Source organism: Camelina sativa, chromosome 5, assembly GCF_000633955.1.
Source record: "Camelina sativa cultivar DH55 chromosome 5, Cs, whole genome shotgun sequence".
NCBI lineage: Eukaryota > Viridiplantae > Streptophyta > Magnoliopsida > Brassicales > Brassicaceae > Camelina > Camelina sativa.
In genome coordinates, this window is record NC_025689.1 from 33,968,004 (window position 1) to 33,982,069 (window position 14,066).

The window sequence follows — 14,066 nt, forward strand, 5'->3', positions numbered from 1 at the left end:
CATTCATGCATACAAAAGTTAGTTGCACCCTTCATGGGTCGGAGAGGGATTACTCCGACAAACCGGGCAAGAACTATGCAACTTGAGCCACGCATCAATACATTCCGTATGGAAGCAATGTTCACATTCCGGTAAACACCTAACACTTTCTTTGGTTGCATATTCTGACAAACAAATGGAACATACAACATCATTTGACCCGGTCGGGAGTCTCCTACTCTCCCCTAACTCAACTTTCTTGTACGACTCAATAGTAGACTCATCGAGACCCGTCCTTGTGACTTCGTCGCTTGGCTGTGGCCTTACCGTTACAGATCCGGAAAGCCTTGCAACCACTGCGTGTTGTATCTGGGACGAGACTCTCTCAGAACTGCACATGACAAGACCGACACAAAAGGTCAAGGCGGTGAGCGGTCCGACTAGGGAGAGGCAGATTATCTTTAGTACTTGTAAGCCTGTGTTGTGAAGTCCTGTTTCGAAACAACAAAACGGGTCAACGGTGAAACTTGTATGTACATATATATATTCCAATGTTTAGACATTCTCTCATGTTTGTTGCTATTTGAAATATATGATTGCTTTAATTAATCAAAGTCAATGATTTGATGTCATTATTTAAAGCCAACTAGTTTCATTTCTTTGTTTAATCGGTAGATAAACTAACTACCCCAAAAGAATAGATAAAAAGATTAACACAACTCCTTGGATTTGAAGATTTCCACCATTCATTAATGGACTCTTTCGGAAAGAATATTCTCAAAACTAGAAGAGAGAAGAATTGAAGATAGTACGCACCAGAGTTAACAGAACTGAAGCATTGGGCTTGGAGGGAAGTATTGTTTTTGAATCCACATCTCGAATTAGTCCTCCTCTCACAATCTCTGCAATCAGGGGAGTCCCATTTGAGCCACAGGTCTCGACTGTTTTGTCCACCGGGGAATGCCGTGTAGGCGACAGACCAAGAAAACGGAAGAGGCAACGTCTTAAAGATCTGACAAGAAGACGGCATCAAGCTGACAAGCTCCAACTGAACAACGAAGAAGGAGAAAGTAGAGTTACCAAGGCAATCGATGGCACTGAAAGACGCGGTGACGTTATCTTCCTTAGGACAGATCAAGAAAGTGTAGTTACGAGGACGAAGAGGAGAGAAAGGAGAACCAGAGGCGTTAAAGTTAAGAAGCCGTCTAGCCAAGCAGTTCTCAGGGTCGTTAAGACGAATACGCTGCGTTTCGTAATCGATCTCTTTAACCAGAAATGGTTCCGACATAGGAGGAAGCTTTAAGGTAGTCTTACCACCATCTGTGCATAAAAGATTGAATCCCGTGTAGCCACAGGACTCAGGTTGATAAGGGAATAGCGAGAAAGGGAAACGGACATCGACGTTCCCTTGTCCACATGAGGAAGTGTAGCAAGGTTTTGGTTGTGATGCGTTGAGGAGAGGGAAGAAGATGAGATGAAGGAGGAGATGAAGGAGTTGTTGTGTCGAGAATGTCATAATTGTGGTATGGCACTAAGAGGGATTGGAAGATGAATAATAACTTACTACTACTTATACAGACTAATGGAAAAAAGTCAAAAAGACTAATTTGGCAATATAATATATATAACTATATGCAAATGGTATGAGTTAAGATAGAAGAAGCTCTCTCAAGTCAATTCTCAGATAAGTCTAGCAACATATATTCTCGTATCCAAATAAATAAAACAAACAATCAACACATCAATGCGATACCCTAAACCCGAGACTCTCAACAAAGAGGATAGGAAGAAGCCTAACCGGAATGAGAAGAATCATCGATGAACTGTCCGGCGTAGGAATCGGTTCCGACGATTCGATTCGGATCCACCGCTTATGAATAAATCCCTAGATTGCGGACGGAGTTCCGATCAACTAAACACAGTTTACTGAAAAAAAAAATCCGTCCAAAATCTAGGGATTCTTCGTCTGATTTCCAAGGGAATCATCACACTTTACATCGATCACTCAACGGTGATGCTCGTTTACCGCCTAAAACTCTCTCTCACCGGGATGCGACTGAATCAGTGGGTTCCGTCCGGATCTGGGTGTGAAAATACTAGTCTTCGTATTTTGACTTGAAAAATGGACTTAAGGCCCATATTAGTTTAAAGCCCGTTAGTATTGGCCTCATTTAGGTGACGCTGATAAACTACAACATTCAGTCGCTAAGAAAACGCGTGTTTCTCACCTACTTCTTGAGGATTTGACAAGAATTTAGGAACCGGCGAGATCTGATTCTGAAGGTGTGACGAAGGAGGTCATGGAGTTACCAAGGCAAATGAATGGGTTGGATTTCGAAGGAGGAGGATTTGAAGTCTTCGTTAGGGTTTGGAAGGTTTAAGTTTAGGCTGTCTCATTAAGATCGATGCAACGGAGGTTGAATCCTGGATAGCCACAGGACGAAGACTGCTTGGGAAATATCCAGAAAGGGAAGCTGACGTCAAGTTCCACATGAGGAACTGTAGCAACGTTTTGGTTGTGAAGCATTTAGGAGAGGGAAGAAGAAGACGAGCGAGAGCGAATTGTTTTGAGAAAGTCATAATGTGTGTGGCTAGGCACTAAAAAGGAATTGTAAATTTGTAACTACTTGTAGATATCATAGAAAAAGTCAGAGGAACAGTAATCAATATCTAATTTGGTAGTAATAGAATATGGTCGACATAAATCTTCTTATATTCATTGGTATGTGTTTCTTATACAAGAAGTTCAGTAACCTGTCATACTTTTCTTATAACAAATTGTAAAGTTGTAAACTTATAATGAGCTAATTAATGTTTATCTTTATTTTACTGAAGAGGAAAAGGATTTGAATACCAGATATACTTAAAGCTTTGTGTGTGACTTTGANCTATAAATAGAATTTGTTTAATTATTTTATTACATAATTTTGAAATAATTTTATTCTTATTTTATTAAATAATTTCGAAATTATTTTATTAATGATTTCTTATAATCTAATAAATTAATAATTACTATTTTTTGGATAATCATTTTCAGGTTACAACAAATTAATATTAAGATTCTATTATTATATTTTGTATTAAAATACAGTGGCATTTTGTGTAATATTTCACATGGAGTAGGGTTATTTATTTAAAAGGTTGCTTAAATAAGTATATAGATTAAATTTAGTAGTATTAAATTTATGTAGTATAATTTAATTTAAAAATTTATGTTTTTTCTACGAAAATTAAATTCCTATAATACTACATAAATTTAATTATAGAAAAAATGTCAATATTCCTATAATTAACTATGTTTTTTTTTTGTGGAATATTTGTGACATATTTTTTAGTTAATTAATGTGTGCCATGAAATTTTTAATACAGTAAAACCACCAAATCCCTCAATTAAGAACAGAATCAAACAATACATTGGGAATCGAATGTGAAAAACGTATTAGATGTCTATGTTGGGAATCGAATGTGACATGCAAAAATACGAAGGGGACTTTGAAAGCTTTCATGTTTCAAGATAACATAATCAACAATCACAGCTTTTTCCATCATGTTGTAATCAGCCTCTTCCATAAGGTCTTGAGTGATTGATCGCAGTGGTAGTGACGAGCATGAAAGAAGAATATACTAATCAATCTGAGAGCTTTCTACTAATAATGACATCAAATCCACATTAAATGCATTAGAAAATCATTGAACTTTAAAATCCATTGATAATTCAAATCCATTCTAAACTGTGAATCCCGTTTTGCATCTGTTTGAATTGAACTAGCTATCAGCTTGATTCTTTCTCCAAAGATATAGAGTAACATCTTCGCCATTATATTCTCTCTACATTTGATTGATCCTAGCTGGTTTGTGTATTTTTAATTTTCTGAATTTGGTGTTTTGGCTTCGTTTCGACAGTTTGGAGATGCATCAAAAGAATATCTTTTAGCAAATCCAAGACTTTATATACACATTCATGCATACAAAAGTTAGTTGCACCCTTCATGGGTCGGAGAGGGNGAGCATAAGAGTGTAATTAACCTGAGGATGACGACTCTTTAAGGTGTTTGAGATCAAATATGGCTCCACAAGCTGCACTTGCGTCTTTCTGTAACTTATGAGATCCAATAAGATTGTAATCCCAGCTTCCATCTTTGTAGCCTTCACTGAGGAACAGTTCCATGTGCCTAGCATCAAGTGTTTGCATTGTTCCTACACAATACATAGAAACACTCTTAATTAGTTGTAATTTCGTTATACTAAATAGAGTGACATCAAATACTAAAGTTTCAGCAACAGATAAGAGTTGATTAGTATCTTTTACCATCACAGGTACTGAGGTCACAAACAGGGCAACGCACAAGCTGTAAATCTGGAAAANGGGTCGGAGAGGGATTACTCCGACAAACAGGGCAAGAACTATGTAACTTGAGCCACGCATCAATACATTCCGTATGGAAGCAATGTTCACATTNAACGATAAGCCATGTTACAGTTTTTTTTCTTGTAGTTGACAAGTTTCTGCAGATCATGAAAAAGAAAAGTTTGTTACCTGCAATCCAGATACCACCTTTGATGTCGTTGATGACACATGAACCACTGGATTGTAACATTCGTTCTATGGTTCCATCCCTTGGGACTTTGAGATGACCACTCAAACTCTCAGTCAGGAGTGAGCTTCGAGAGTCAAGTAGAAAGGCACCAATCCGCATCCAATCTATAATTACAGTGTCAAAACCAGATAGAAATGAGGCTGTGATCATCAAATGAAGAACTTCAAAGTCAAAAGAGATCTCCATAGAGAATCAACATATGGCCTGGTATCTATCTATAATGAACTTGACTATTTGACAAATCAGTAGACTAAGAGAGTATGATGAACCCAACCCAGTTCAGGGACTAACCAATATGCTTCTCCTTCTGACGGAACAAGTAAGAGTGACTCCCATCTGCAGTTTCCCATATCGTTTTCTTAGTTTACAATTGTATCAGAATGTAAAATTCGGAAGTTGATGTGAATGTCAAACTTACCAAAAGCTGAAGCATATATCTTAATCCAGCTAGAAGAAACGGGAAACGTCTCAGGGACCTGAAGATCACGCAAGCAGGCAAACCTCCAAACAATATCCTCCATGACGAGCTTGTTGAACCATTTGTTCGTTGCTCCCAGCATCACCAAGGATTTACCATCCAAAAACCTTGTTATGTATGTCCATATATCTTGCTCAAACCTGATTCAGCAGAGAAAATTATAAGATACGCTGAGTATAGAGACTTAGATCTAAGAAACCTGATTCGAAACAGGAGGAAAATAGCGATTGATTTTCAAATTCTTCCTCGTTGGTATCTGGATTCGATTTTTGAAAATTGAAAAGCGAAGGAACATGAAGAAAAAAACTCAAATCCCAGTTTCTATCAACCACACAATCAAGCAGAGAGATCGATATAAGCATCTGATTCACATACAAATAAAATTGATTCCGCGATTTCGTTCCCAGAAGGTAACGAAGATGATTGATCGAACTCCATATCCTAGATCCATCCAATAGAGTAAGATTAAACACCGTACAAGCATTTCAAATTCAAATTGGAGCTCAACCCAAACTCGCACACAAAAACTATCCGAGAACAGATCTATTACGCTCATCAAATCCAAATTTCGCGAAGTATAGAGAGAGAGGTGGGGAAGAAAATTACCATGAGAAGCGAGGCTGGTAAGTATGAGCAGAGCACCGAGGAGATACACAGCCATGGATCCCTCTGAGGATCTTCCCGTTCTTCAGTTCGTTGCCATGAACGATTCTTCTCTTCACTCTACCATCTTCGTCTCTCTGAAGATCGTTCTTATTTTCATTGCTCTCGACCAATCTTCTCTTCAGTCCACCATTATCGTCTCCCTCCGGAGCTTTCCTCTTCCCTCTACTCTCTCCTATAACTTCACCAGATCTCAACTTCATTCTTCGTCTCTCTCTCTCTCTATCTCTCTCTCTCTCTGCTCACTCACTAGTCACTAGTTTGTTAAGAATTTGTTTCAAGCTCTGAACCGTGTAGCTGTGATATATACCAAGCGAGGGAGACAACAGCGAATTTTGAATTTTTTTCATGTTAAATGACGTCTATATCCCTTTAACAAACTTTGTGGGGCCGCCTCTTTACATTTCGAAATTGGCTTAAACTTAGAATCCGGTTTAGTATCAGCAGACGAAACCTAAACCAAGTTATATATCTCTTTTTCTTTTTACCCGGTATGATTTGGCCTTGTTCAGTAAAAAATTAAGATCGGCATAGTAAATTCGACATAATTTGTAGAAACTTCGGTCTCGAAACTATATTCTATGAAATGTTAAGAAGCTATAAACACTTGAACATTCTGGACCTAACTAGGGTCGAAGTAAAGTCTTCTTTAGTTACCTATGGAAGTTTTTCCTTAGAGTTGTTGAATTCTACAAATTTACAAAGTTTCCACGCCGGGAAATGTAAGCAGCGTGCACGCTTTAAACGGTGTAACTAATGAATCAATCGGAAAGAAGTCAGCATGAGCTAGCCACCGAGGGAAAAAAATGGTTAACTTCCCATTACCGTCCGTTACTGTTCAAATTTGCAGCAAGTTTGAACGTTTGCAAGAATCTTTTAGACTTGAAAAAGACCTCTAGTTCATGAATTTGCGGCAGTTTGGAGCTTTACAAAGACAAGGCACTTTGATTTCTTCAGATTCATCAACCTCAAAGAGATAATCATACCTGTAGAAAAATGGGTTTTCATCATTAAGGTAAATCAATGTCAAAATTTATGTATATTCTATAAGAAGAGTAGCTGAATTGTTTTTTACGTAAGCTCTTCGCCAGCTGAGACAATGGTCTTTGCAATGAGGACGATTCTGTTGTCTTCGCCATCACCCATACTCACTATACGGGCATAGCAATTGGGCATACACTACACAAGACATGACCATCGTTAATATTATTAGTTACCAGGCTTTGGTATCATGTGTCAGTTTACGGAACTTACTGAATGATTGATCAAGCGTGCTATGTTTCCAGAGTCTGTGGCATCAATCACTATCTCTTCACTTATCTTAAATAGCTGCGTTGTTAGACAATAAGTTAACCATTAGATGCAGCCAGCGGATAATGTTGAATGTAAGCAAGCAAATCAGAACTTAAGTAACAATCTTTGCCTTGAGAACGGTAGTTTGCCTCTCTCAGATCTGCAACACTTCTCCTAACTTTCACCCCACGATACTCGATAATCTACACAAGAATTACAGTATCAGTAGTTTGTTTAAGATGCACATCAATTTGGCCATCGAAATCATGCATTATACAACTTAAACTAAGTACCATTTGTCCTTCTTGAATATTTGTCTTTGCAAACAGACCCCATCCATGTATACCAGATTTACCAAAGCAGACCCGCAAATTTTCCGTCCTCTGAAGAAGACATATTGTTAATAATGATCTAGGATAACAAGATGAAGAAATTTTAACTCTTCTTGAGTCAAATGTTTACCTGCAAATGTTTTAGCCGTTCTCTGAATGAGATAAAATCTGCTTCCTGGTGTAACAAGGTAAAAGGAAATTAAGATCTTACTGAGATATCCAGAAAAATGCCCCAAGAAAGCAAAACACTGACATGAATCTAGCTCTGAATGAGAAACTTGCCTTAAAAGAGTTTAGATTCTCGATTTCACCCAAAGAATGATGGCTTGGTCCCTTAAGCCTGTGGTATATCGCCTCCAGATCAATCTTCTGAAACATCAGCAGTAACAGAGATGAAATAGTACCATTGCCAGGGAATACTTAAGAATGAAAGAGACTCTCCAATGTCCAAGAATAAAAAAGATCCCCAGACGCATACCTTTGTGTTTGATCTACTATATATACGGCATCTTGCTGCAGATTGGGAATCAATTACATGACTCTGTTCGGCTTGTGTTTGGATTTCGGAACCTGGAAACTTTATCTTCTTAGTCATAACGAGTCTTGAACCTTTGGTGCGCCCATTTTGATTCTGAAGCAAATTTCTAGACCCAAATACTCCTGAGGGTGTGTGCACAACTACAACACTATTTGGATCTGGCTTCCTACATGGTGGGTAAATTGATACAGGCAATTAGTTGGTCCTAATATCACATATCAGATCAATTAAAGAACATGTCGGAAAAACAAATAACAAACCTGTGAAAAGAACAGTAAACTGATTTCCTGGTTCTCTGCACACCATTTTTCTCCAGGCAGTGCAACTAAATTTCCACAGAAAACAGTATCAGTTACATATCCCTAAGAAGGTTTTCTAACAGAACACCTTTGTAAGGGAACTAAGCTGAAAAAAGAAGATTATCATAAGCACACAGAGACCAAGCAGGTTAAGGACTAACCTCCATGTTGTAACCTGCCCGTGACGCACACATTGCGTGGAAGTGAGTGGCACACTTGCAGCAATGCACGCAGGAACCATGTGTCTGCTTACAAATTGTGCAAACCTAAAAGGCATTTTCAAAAAATATCAGATGTATATATAATTATTAGATTCTAATAAAACCTGTTCGTTATAATTTCTACATCTAGCATTTCGTTATACCTTTAAAAATGAATTAGCTGGAATTTTGAAAAGTCCAACAGCAGGCTCCATATTTTCATGATTCAGAAACCCAACTTCCGGTCGGAACCAAGCACATGTGACATGAACCCACAAACCCTCGACATCGCTTGGTTTTAAAGCACCGCCTGCATAAATGGAAGAGAAATAGTGTTTGAATATCATGACGGAAATAGAGATATGCAAATGAGTTCAATTTAAAGCACTTTTGTACCCAAAGAGAAATCTATGACTGAGTTTACTTAACTTGACCTTGTGACAGGACAGTCAATGAACCATTACTATTGCAAGATGGGGGAAAAATCATAAAGAGAGCTAATTCTGCAGTAATACCTTTTACAGGACAAAGACAACACTCTCTCTCAATATCTGGTGTTTCACATGCTCTGCATACCCAGGAGGTGAGGTCCTGAGATTTGCTTACCCCATAGCATTCTTGGTGCACAGCCACCTGACATCTGAAGACATATTCATAAAATTGGTCAGATTTACATATTTATGACCCCATGTTTAGTTACAAAACCGCTGTAGAATTCAGTATAACCAAAAATGCCAAAAATTAACCTGTTACAGATGATCATTTTATTTTCTTCCCAGTCTTCTACCCATCTGCATACAGCACACCTTTCAGTCGTCCACTTAGCCCTGACTGGCTCATACTTTTCTGTGCATACAAAATAAGTAGTAAGCAAGTTTCCAACCAAATTTGAATTCCAAAAGAAGGGAGCAGAGAGCTGAGCTTTAATCTACCTTCCAGCAAAGAGAGCATCTTCTGCTTATCTAACATCTGGGTTTCTATAGTGTAGGTACCAAATTCTGCAATCTGTAATATATTGTTGTCAGTATTAAATCTCTTACATGCAAATTTCAGGGGTATATAAGGGCAAGTTTATGAGAGAGTATAGCATAAGGGATGTACCCATTTTTCTAGAGGTAGCATTGTGTCTTTCACTTTTACGCTACACTTCCACTTTTTTGCTCTGCAGCCTGTATGCCGTTCCCATTCACTTGGTGACTGCTTCCTTAACCCACATGAACCACACTTGCACTCAATTCTGAAAACAATAGTTCCAAGATAAATATGTTGGTCTAATCTCTAGAACAACATTAGAATGATAACAAGAGCCTAGGGTTAAACGTGGAATTATAGTTTTCAGAGAAAATTTTATTTTCCGATATTGTGTTTTGTAGTCATGAACATAGAAGATCCTTTCTAAATGAAGAAATTAAAATAAGGCTGTGACATATAAGACATACGCATGAAATTTTCTGATATATGTTCCTTCCATGCCATTACAGACTACAGTAACCTCATCAGGCAGCTCAGTCTCTGTCGCCTTTTCTGTAGACCTGTCCCAAAGAGGCAGTGAAAAGGAAATTTCGAAGATTAAAGAATTAGCAATAGAGAAATGCGAACAATCAAAGCAGGAGAGCATGAGATGTTAACAACATACTTGAACACTGACTTATGTTCTTCTAATATTGTTGGCGAAAGCTCATGCTGGACTTTACAATTAGGGCAATAGTAATTGTTGTGCTCCAGTTCCTTAAGATAATAACCAAATCAGTGCAAACGTTCGATAGGTGTCTTACAATACTTAAAATCAAAAGTTAAAGATGCACGGAGATGTACCTTAAAGCGCTTATTTGAAATGTTGTCGCATTCAGCATGTACCCATACATCACACCCATCACAACAAACCTAATACATCAAATCAAGTCAGCTACATAAATATAATAGTTTCTAATCAGCTCCGTATTTCACCAAACATGGTCACATATAGTCTCACCCAATCTCCATCATCTGAAGGGTGCCATATTCTCTTGCAAATGNCTAAATGAAGAAATTAAAATAAGGCTGTGACATATAAGACATACGCATGAAATTTTCTGATATATGTTCCTTCCATGCCATTACAGACTACAGTAACCTCATCAGGCAGCTCAGTCTCTGTCGCCTTTTCTGTAGACCTGTCCCAAAGAGGCAGTGAAAAGGAAATTTCGAAGATTAAAGAATTAGCAATAGAGAAATGCGAACAATCAAAGCAGGAGAGCATGAGATGTTAACAACATACTTGAACACTGACTTATGTTCTTCTAATATTGTTGGCGAAAGCTCATGCTGGACTTTACAATTAGGGCAATAGTAATTGTTGTGCTCCAGTTCCTTAAGATAATAACCAAATCAGTGCAAACGTTCGATAGGTGTCTTACAATACTTAAAATCAAAAGTTAAAGATGCACGGAGATGTACCTTAAAGCGCTTATTTGAAATGTTGTCGCATTCAGCATGTACCCATACATCACACCCATCACAACAAACCTAATACATCAAATCAAGTCAGCTACATAAATATAATAGTTTCTAATCAGCTCCGTATTTCACCAAACATGGTCACATATAGTCTCACCCAATCTCCATCATCTGAAGGGTGCCATATTCTCTTGCAAATGCCACAACACTGATTGGATTTCCGCAACTGAAACAAACAAATTTGGATTATTCCTTTTGGTAAGAGAAAACCAAAGGCGAAGAGTGAAGACATTTAAATACCTTTGAACAGTGTTTGCATAAAAGCTCTTCAGGTTGTGACCCTTTTGTCCTTTTTAGAGATTTGAATGGCATTACTGAGCCACAACCGTCGCATGTCGTTATGTCTGCATGACATGAACCCTACACAAATAAAATCAGCATATCGTTTTAGGGGACGCATCCCAGTAACCGTTGAAGTGTCGACAAGTACATCATCACCAGATGTAGGTAAATACGAATTACACAAGATGCTTATGAAACTGACTGGTGAGAGTGAAAGTAAGAACCTGTCCTTAACTAATTTGCTTTGTCTTTCTAAATCGGCTAAAACACCAAACTTGAAGATCTAACCAAAAAAAAGAAGAACATGTGTCAAGAAAACGTACCTGAATTCTAGAAGCAGGCCCATACTCCTGGTCGGATTCCGTAGCAGAGGAATCTGGGCAGTTAATTTCAGGACCCTCGACCCCATTTTCAGCTAAAACTGCTTCCTCTAGTGCCTTCTTAAATTCACTTGGTTTGTAATTGTACAAGTTTGTCTGATCCTGAAATCTGAAGAGATGAGAGATTAAGGAACAGACACAAACAAACAATTATGAAAGAATCAAAAAAGAGCGTCTCATCTCTCATGTACTTACTTGTCCATAAATTCCGTAAATGGATACATCATTCCTTGCCTGACCCATGCGTAGTCCTGTTAATGACCATAAGTTTCAAAAGAATAAAAGATCCGTACAAAAAAAAAGCATCAAACGCGATCTAGAAAACATAAGAGAGAGAGAGAGATTAAAGAGATACCCTCTGAGTTCCATTCTTGGAGTACCCAAAGAACATGACACATATTGCTCCAGGGACGCAATGTTTCAAGACCGGAGTAGGCGCTTGCGATAATGGATCGATCACCACAGCCGGCCATGCTGGGAATTTTTTCCCACACTTGGCCCAGACAAGATCGCCGACCGTAAACTCCTCTGGTTTGTACACGCCCTCACGCGTGGTGGCGTCGGACTTCTTCTTGAGCATTCCAGAATTAGCGTCGTCGGAGGAAGACACCATGGAAATTTGAACATCCCAGCCATCAAAATCTACTTCGCTGCTATCTCCGTTATTATCCTTACGAGGAACCACCACCTTCGAGGCTTTTCCACGATTCAATTTCGAGCTTCCACTGAAACCTTTGGCCTTCTTCCCAGGATACATGTCGTCATCATGGCTAGACTCCGTCGTCGACTCGACCTTGCTGCGACTGCTGACTTTCCATGAACCAACAACCGAATCGCTGAACCTTGAAGGAACCACTCGAACTCTGCCACGCGAAGATTTTGACTGGTCTGAGCCCGGTTGACTGGTCAAGCAGCTTGAGCTACTACTGGTAAGACCTTCAGGCTCTGAAGGTGGTTGATCTACGCTTGCTCTTTGTCTCTTCTTATACACCATAATCTCACCCTTTTTGCTCCCATAATCAATTTCTGAATCAATTTTGCACCTCTTCAGATTCTGATTCTCGAATGTCTTCAAGGTTCGTTTCAAAATCATGTCCCTAACTCAAAATCAATTTTACGCAACCATCCAAATTCCGATTCCAAAACCCTAATTTCAGATAACAAACAAATTCGCCGCTCGGACCTCCGGAAACCAAAAAAAAAAAAAACCTCGAAACGTATCAAATAATACCTCACGCAAATCGGCTCGAGTATGTGAACCCAATGCGAAACCGCTTCTTAAACCCTAAATTCGAAAACGAAATCAAAATCCTCGGGATTCTTACGTGAGGATAGGATTAAGAAATCGAACGACGGAGAAACAGACGACGGAGAAACAAACCAAATCACTCCTCGCGAAATTCTGGAGAATTATAAGTGTGTAGTCACTACGGAGAAGATAAAAAAACCTAAAAGCTCCTTATAAAAAATCGAGGGCGAAGGGAAAACAAAAGAGGAGGAGGAGGAGAAGGATCTTTTGTTTTGGGTTTTGAGAGCGTGTGTTCTGGTGAAGGAGACACAGACACCGTCGGTTTAATATATTTTCCAAATTATTTTACGATTAAACCGTGAAATCAATTCGCCTAAAGAATAAATTAATTCGCATAAAAACGAAATTAGAAATCGAGTAATGCTGACGTGGCGGTTCGATGGAACAGTGTTTGGCTCCAGGGATTGGGGGACGGAGGGAAGACTACGAAATTTTCAGTCCTACAAGAGCGCCAAGTCGAAAACTTCCTTTTCATTTAATCCGACGTGGCGCTTCACTAAAATAACTTTTCTAAATTATGAGAAAAACTCGAAAGCTTGTTGGGCTATATCATATGCTTGAGTTACTGCATATTGGGCCTATGTTTTTTCTTCCTTACTATATTAATTATTAATTGAGAAGTACAAATATAAAACTAACCTTAAAAATGTGTAAAAAATTACATTCAATTGCCATTAGAAAAAAATAATTAAGTTTAATTAACTAATTTAAATAAATATAATTAATTAATTAATTAAATAAATATATTTTTGGTTTTTGATTCATGATTCTAAAAATAAATAGACCATATCATAAAAAATAGGAAAAATGAGATTTTAATAGATTTTGCCTATTTAGGAGATTTTGCCGGTTTCTTAAAAGATTAATGTGACTTTATTAAAAAAAAAAATTTTAATCCCAAAGCAATAACTAAAAATTAAAATATCCTACTATATTAATTGAGAAGTACAAATATAAAACTAACCTTAAAATGTGTAAAAAATTACATTCAATTGCCATTAGAAAAAAATAATTAAGTTTAATTAACTAATTTAAATAAATATAATTAATTAATTAATTAAATAAATATATTTTTGGTTTTTGATTCATGATTCTAAAAATAAATAGACCATATCATAAAAAATAGGAAAAATGAGATTTTAATAGATTTTGCCTATTTAGGAGATTTTGCCGGTTTCTTAAAAGATTAATGTGACTTTATTAAAAAAAAAAATTTTAA

General features: G+C 37.7%; 2 protein-coding genes and 1 pseudogene across 2 annotated transcripts; all 3 read right to left on the reverse strand.

Annotated features, from left to right (window-relative positions):
• On the reverse strand, nt 12–1,770 carry LOC104788476 (RING-H2 finger protein ATL22-like). Its single transcript, XM_019246192.1, has 2 exons — nt 796–1,770; nt 12–470 (listed from the first exon to the last, which is right to left on the reverse strand). Exons 1-2 carry the CDS (start codon nt 1,493–1,495, stop codon nt 19–21), a joined length of 1,152 nt encoding a protein of 383 aa, XP_019101737.1. The 5' UTR covers nt 1,496–1,770; the 3' UTR covers nt 12–18.
• LOC104788477 lies at nt 3,824–6,187 on the reverse strand (annotated as a pseudogene).
• LOC104788478 (histone-lysine N-methyltransferase ATX3-like) lies at nt 6,283–13,106 on the reverse strand. The gene is made up of 23 exons (XM_010514244.2): nt 11,894–13,106; nt 11,734–11,789; nt 11,482–11,647; nt 11,117–11,236; nt 10,974–11,042; nt 10,817–10,885; nt 10,638–10,729; nt 10,441–10,533; nt 9,482–9,617; nt 9,313–9,385; nt 9,127–9,226; nt 8,896–9,020; nt 8,545–8,690; nt 8,342–8,446; nt 8,142–8,206; nt 7,822–8,047; nt 7,626–7,712; nt 7,474–7,518; nt 7,305–7,394; nt 7,128–7,214; nt 6,973–7,047; nt 6,794–6,897; nt 6,283–6,704 (listed from the first exon to the last, which is right to left on the reverse strand). The coding sequence occupies exons 1-23, from the start codon at nt 12,629–12,631 to the stop codon at nt 6,614–6,616; spliced, it is 2,958 nt and encodes a 985-aa protein (XP_010512546.1). The 5' UTR covers nt 12,632–13,106; the 3' UTR covers nt 6,283–6,613.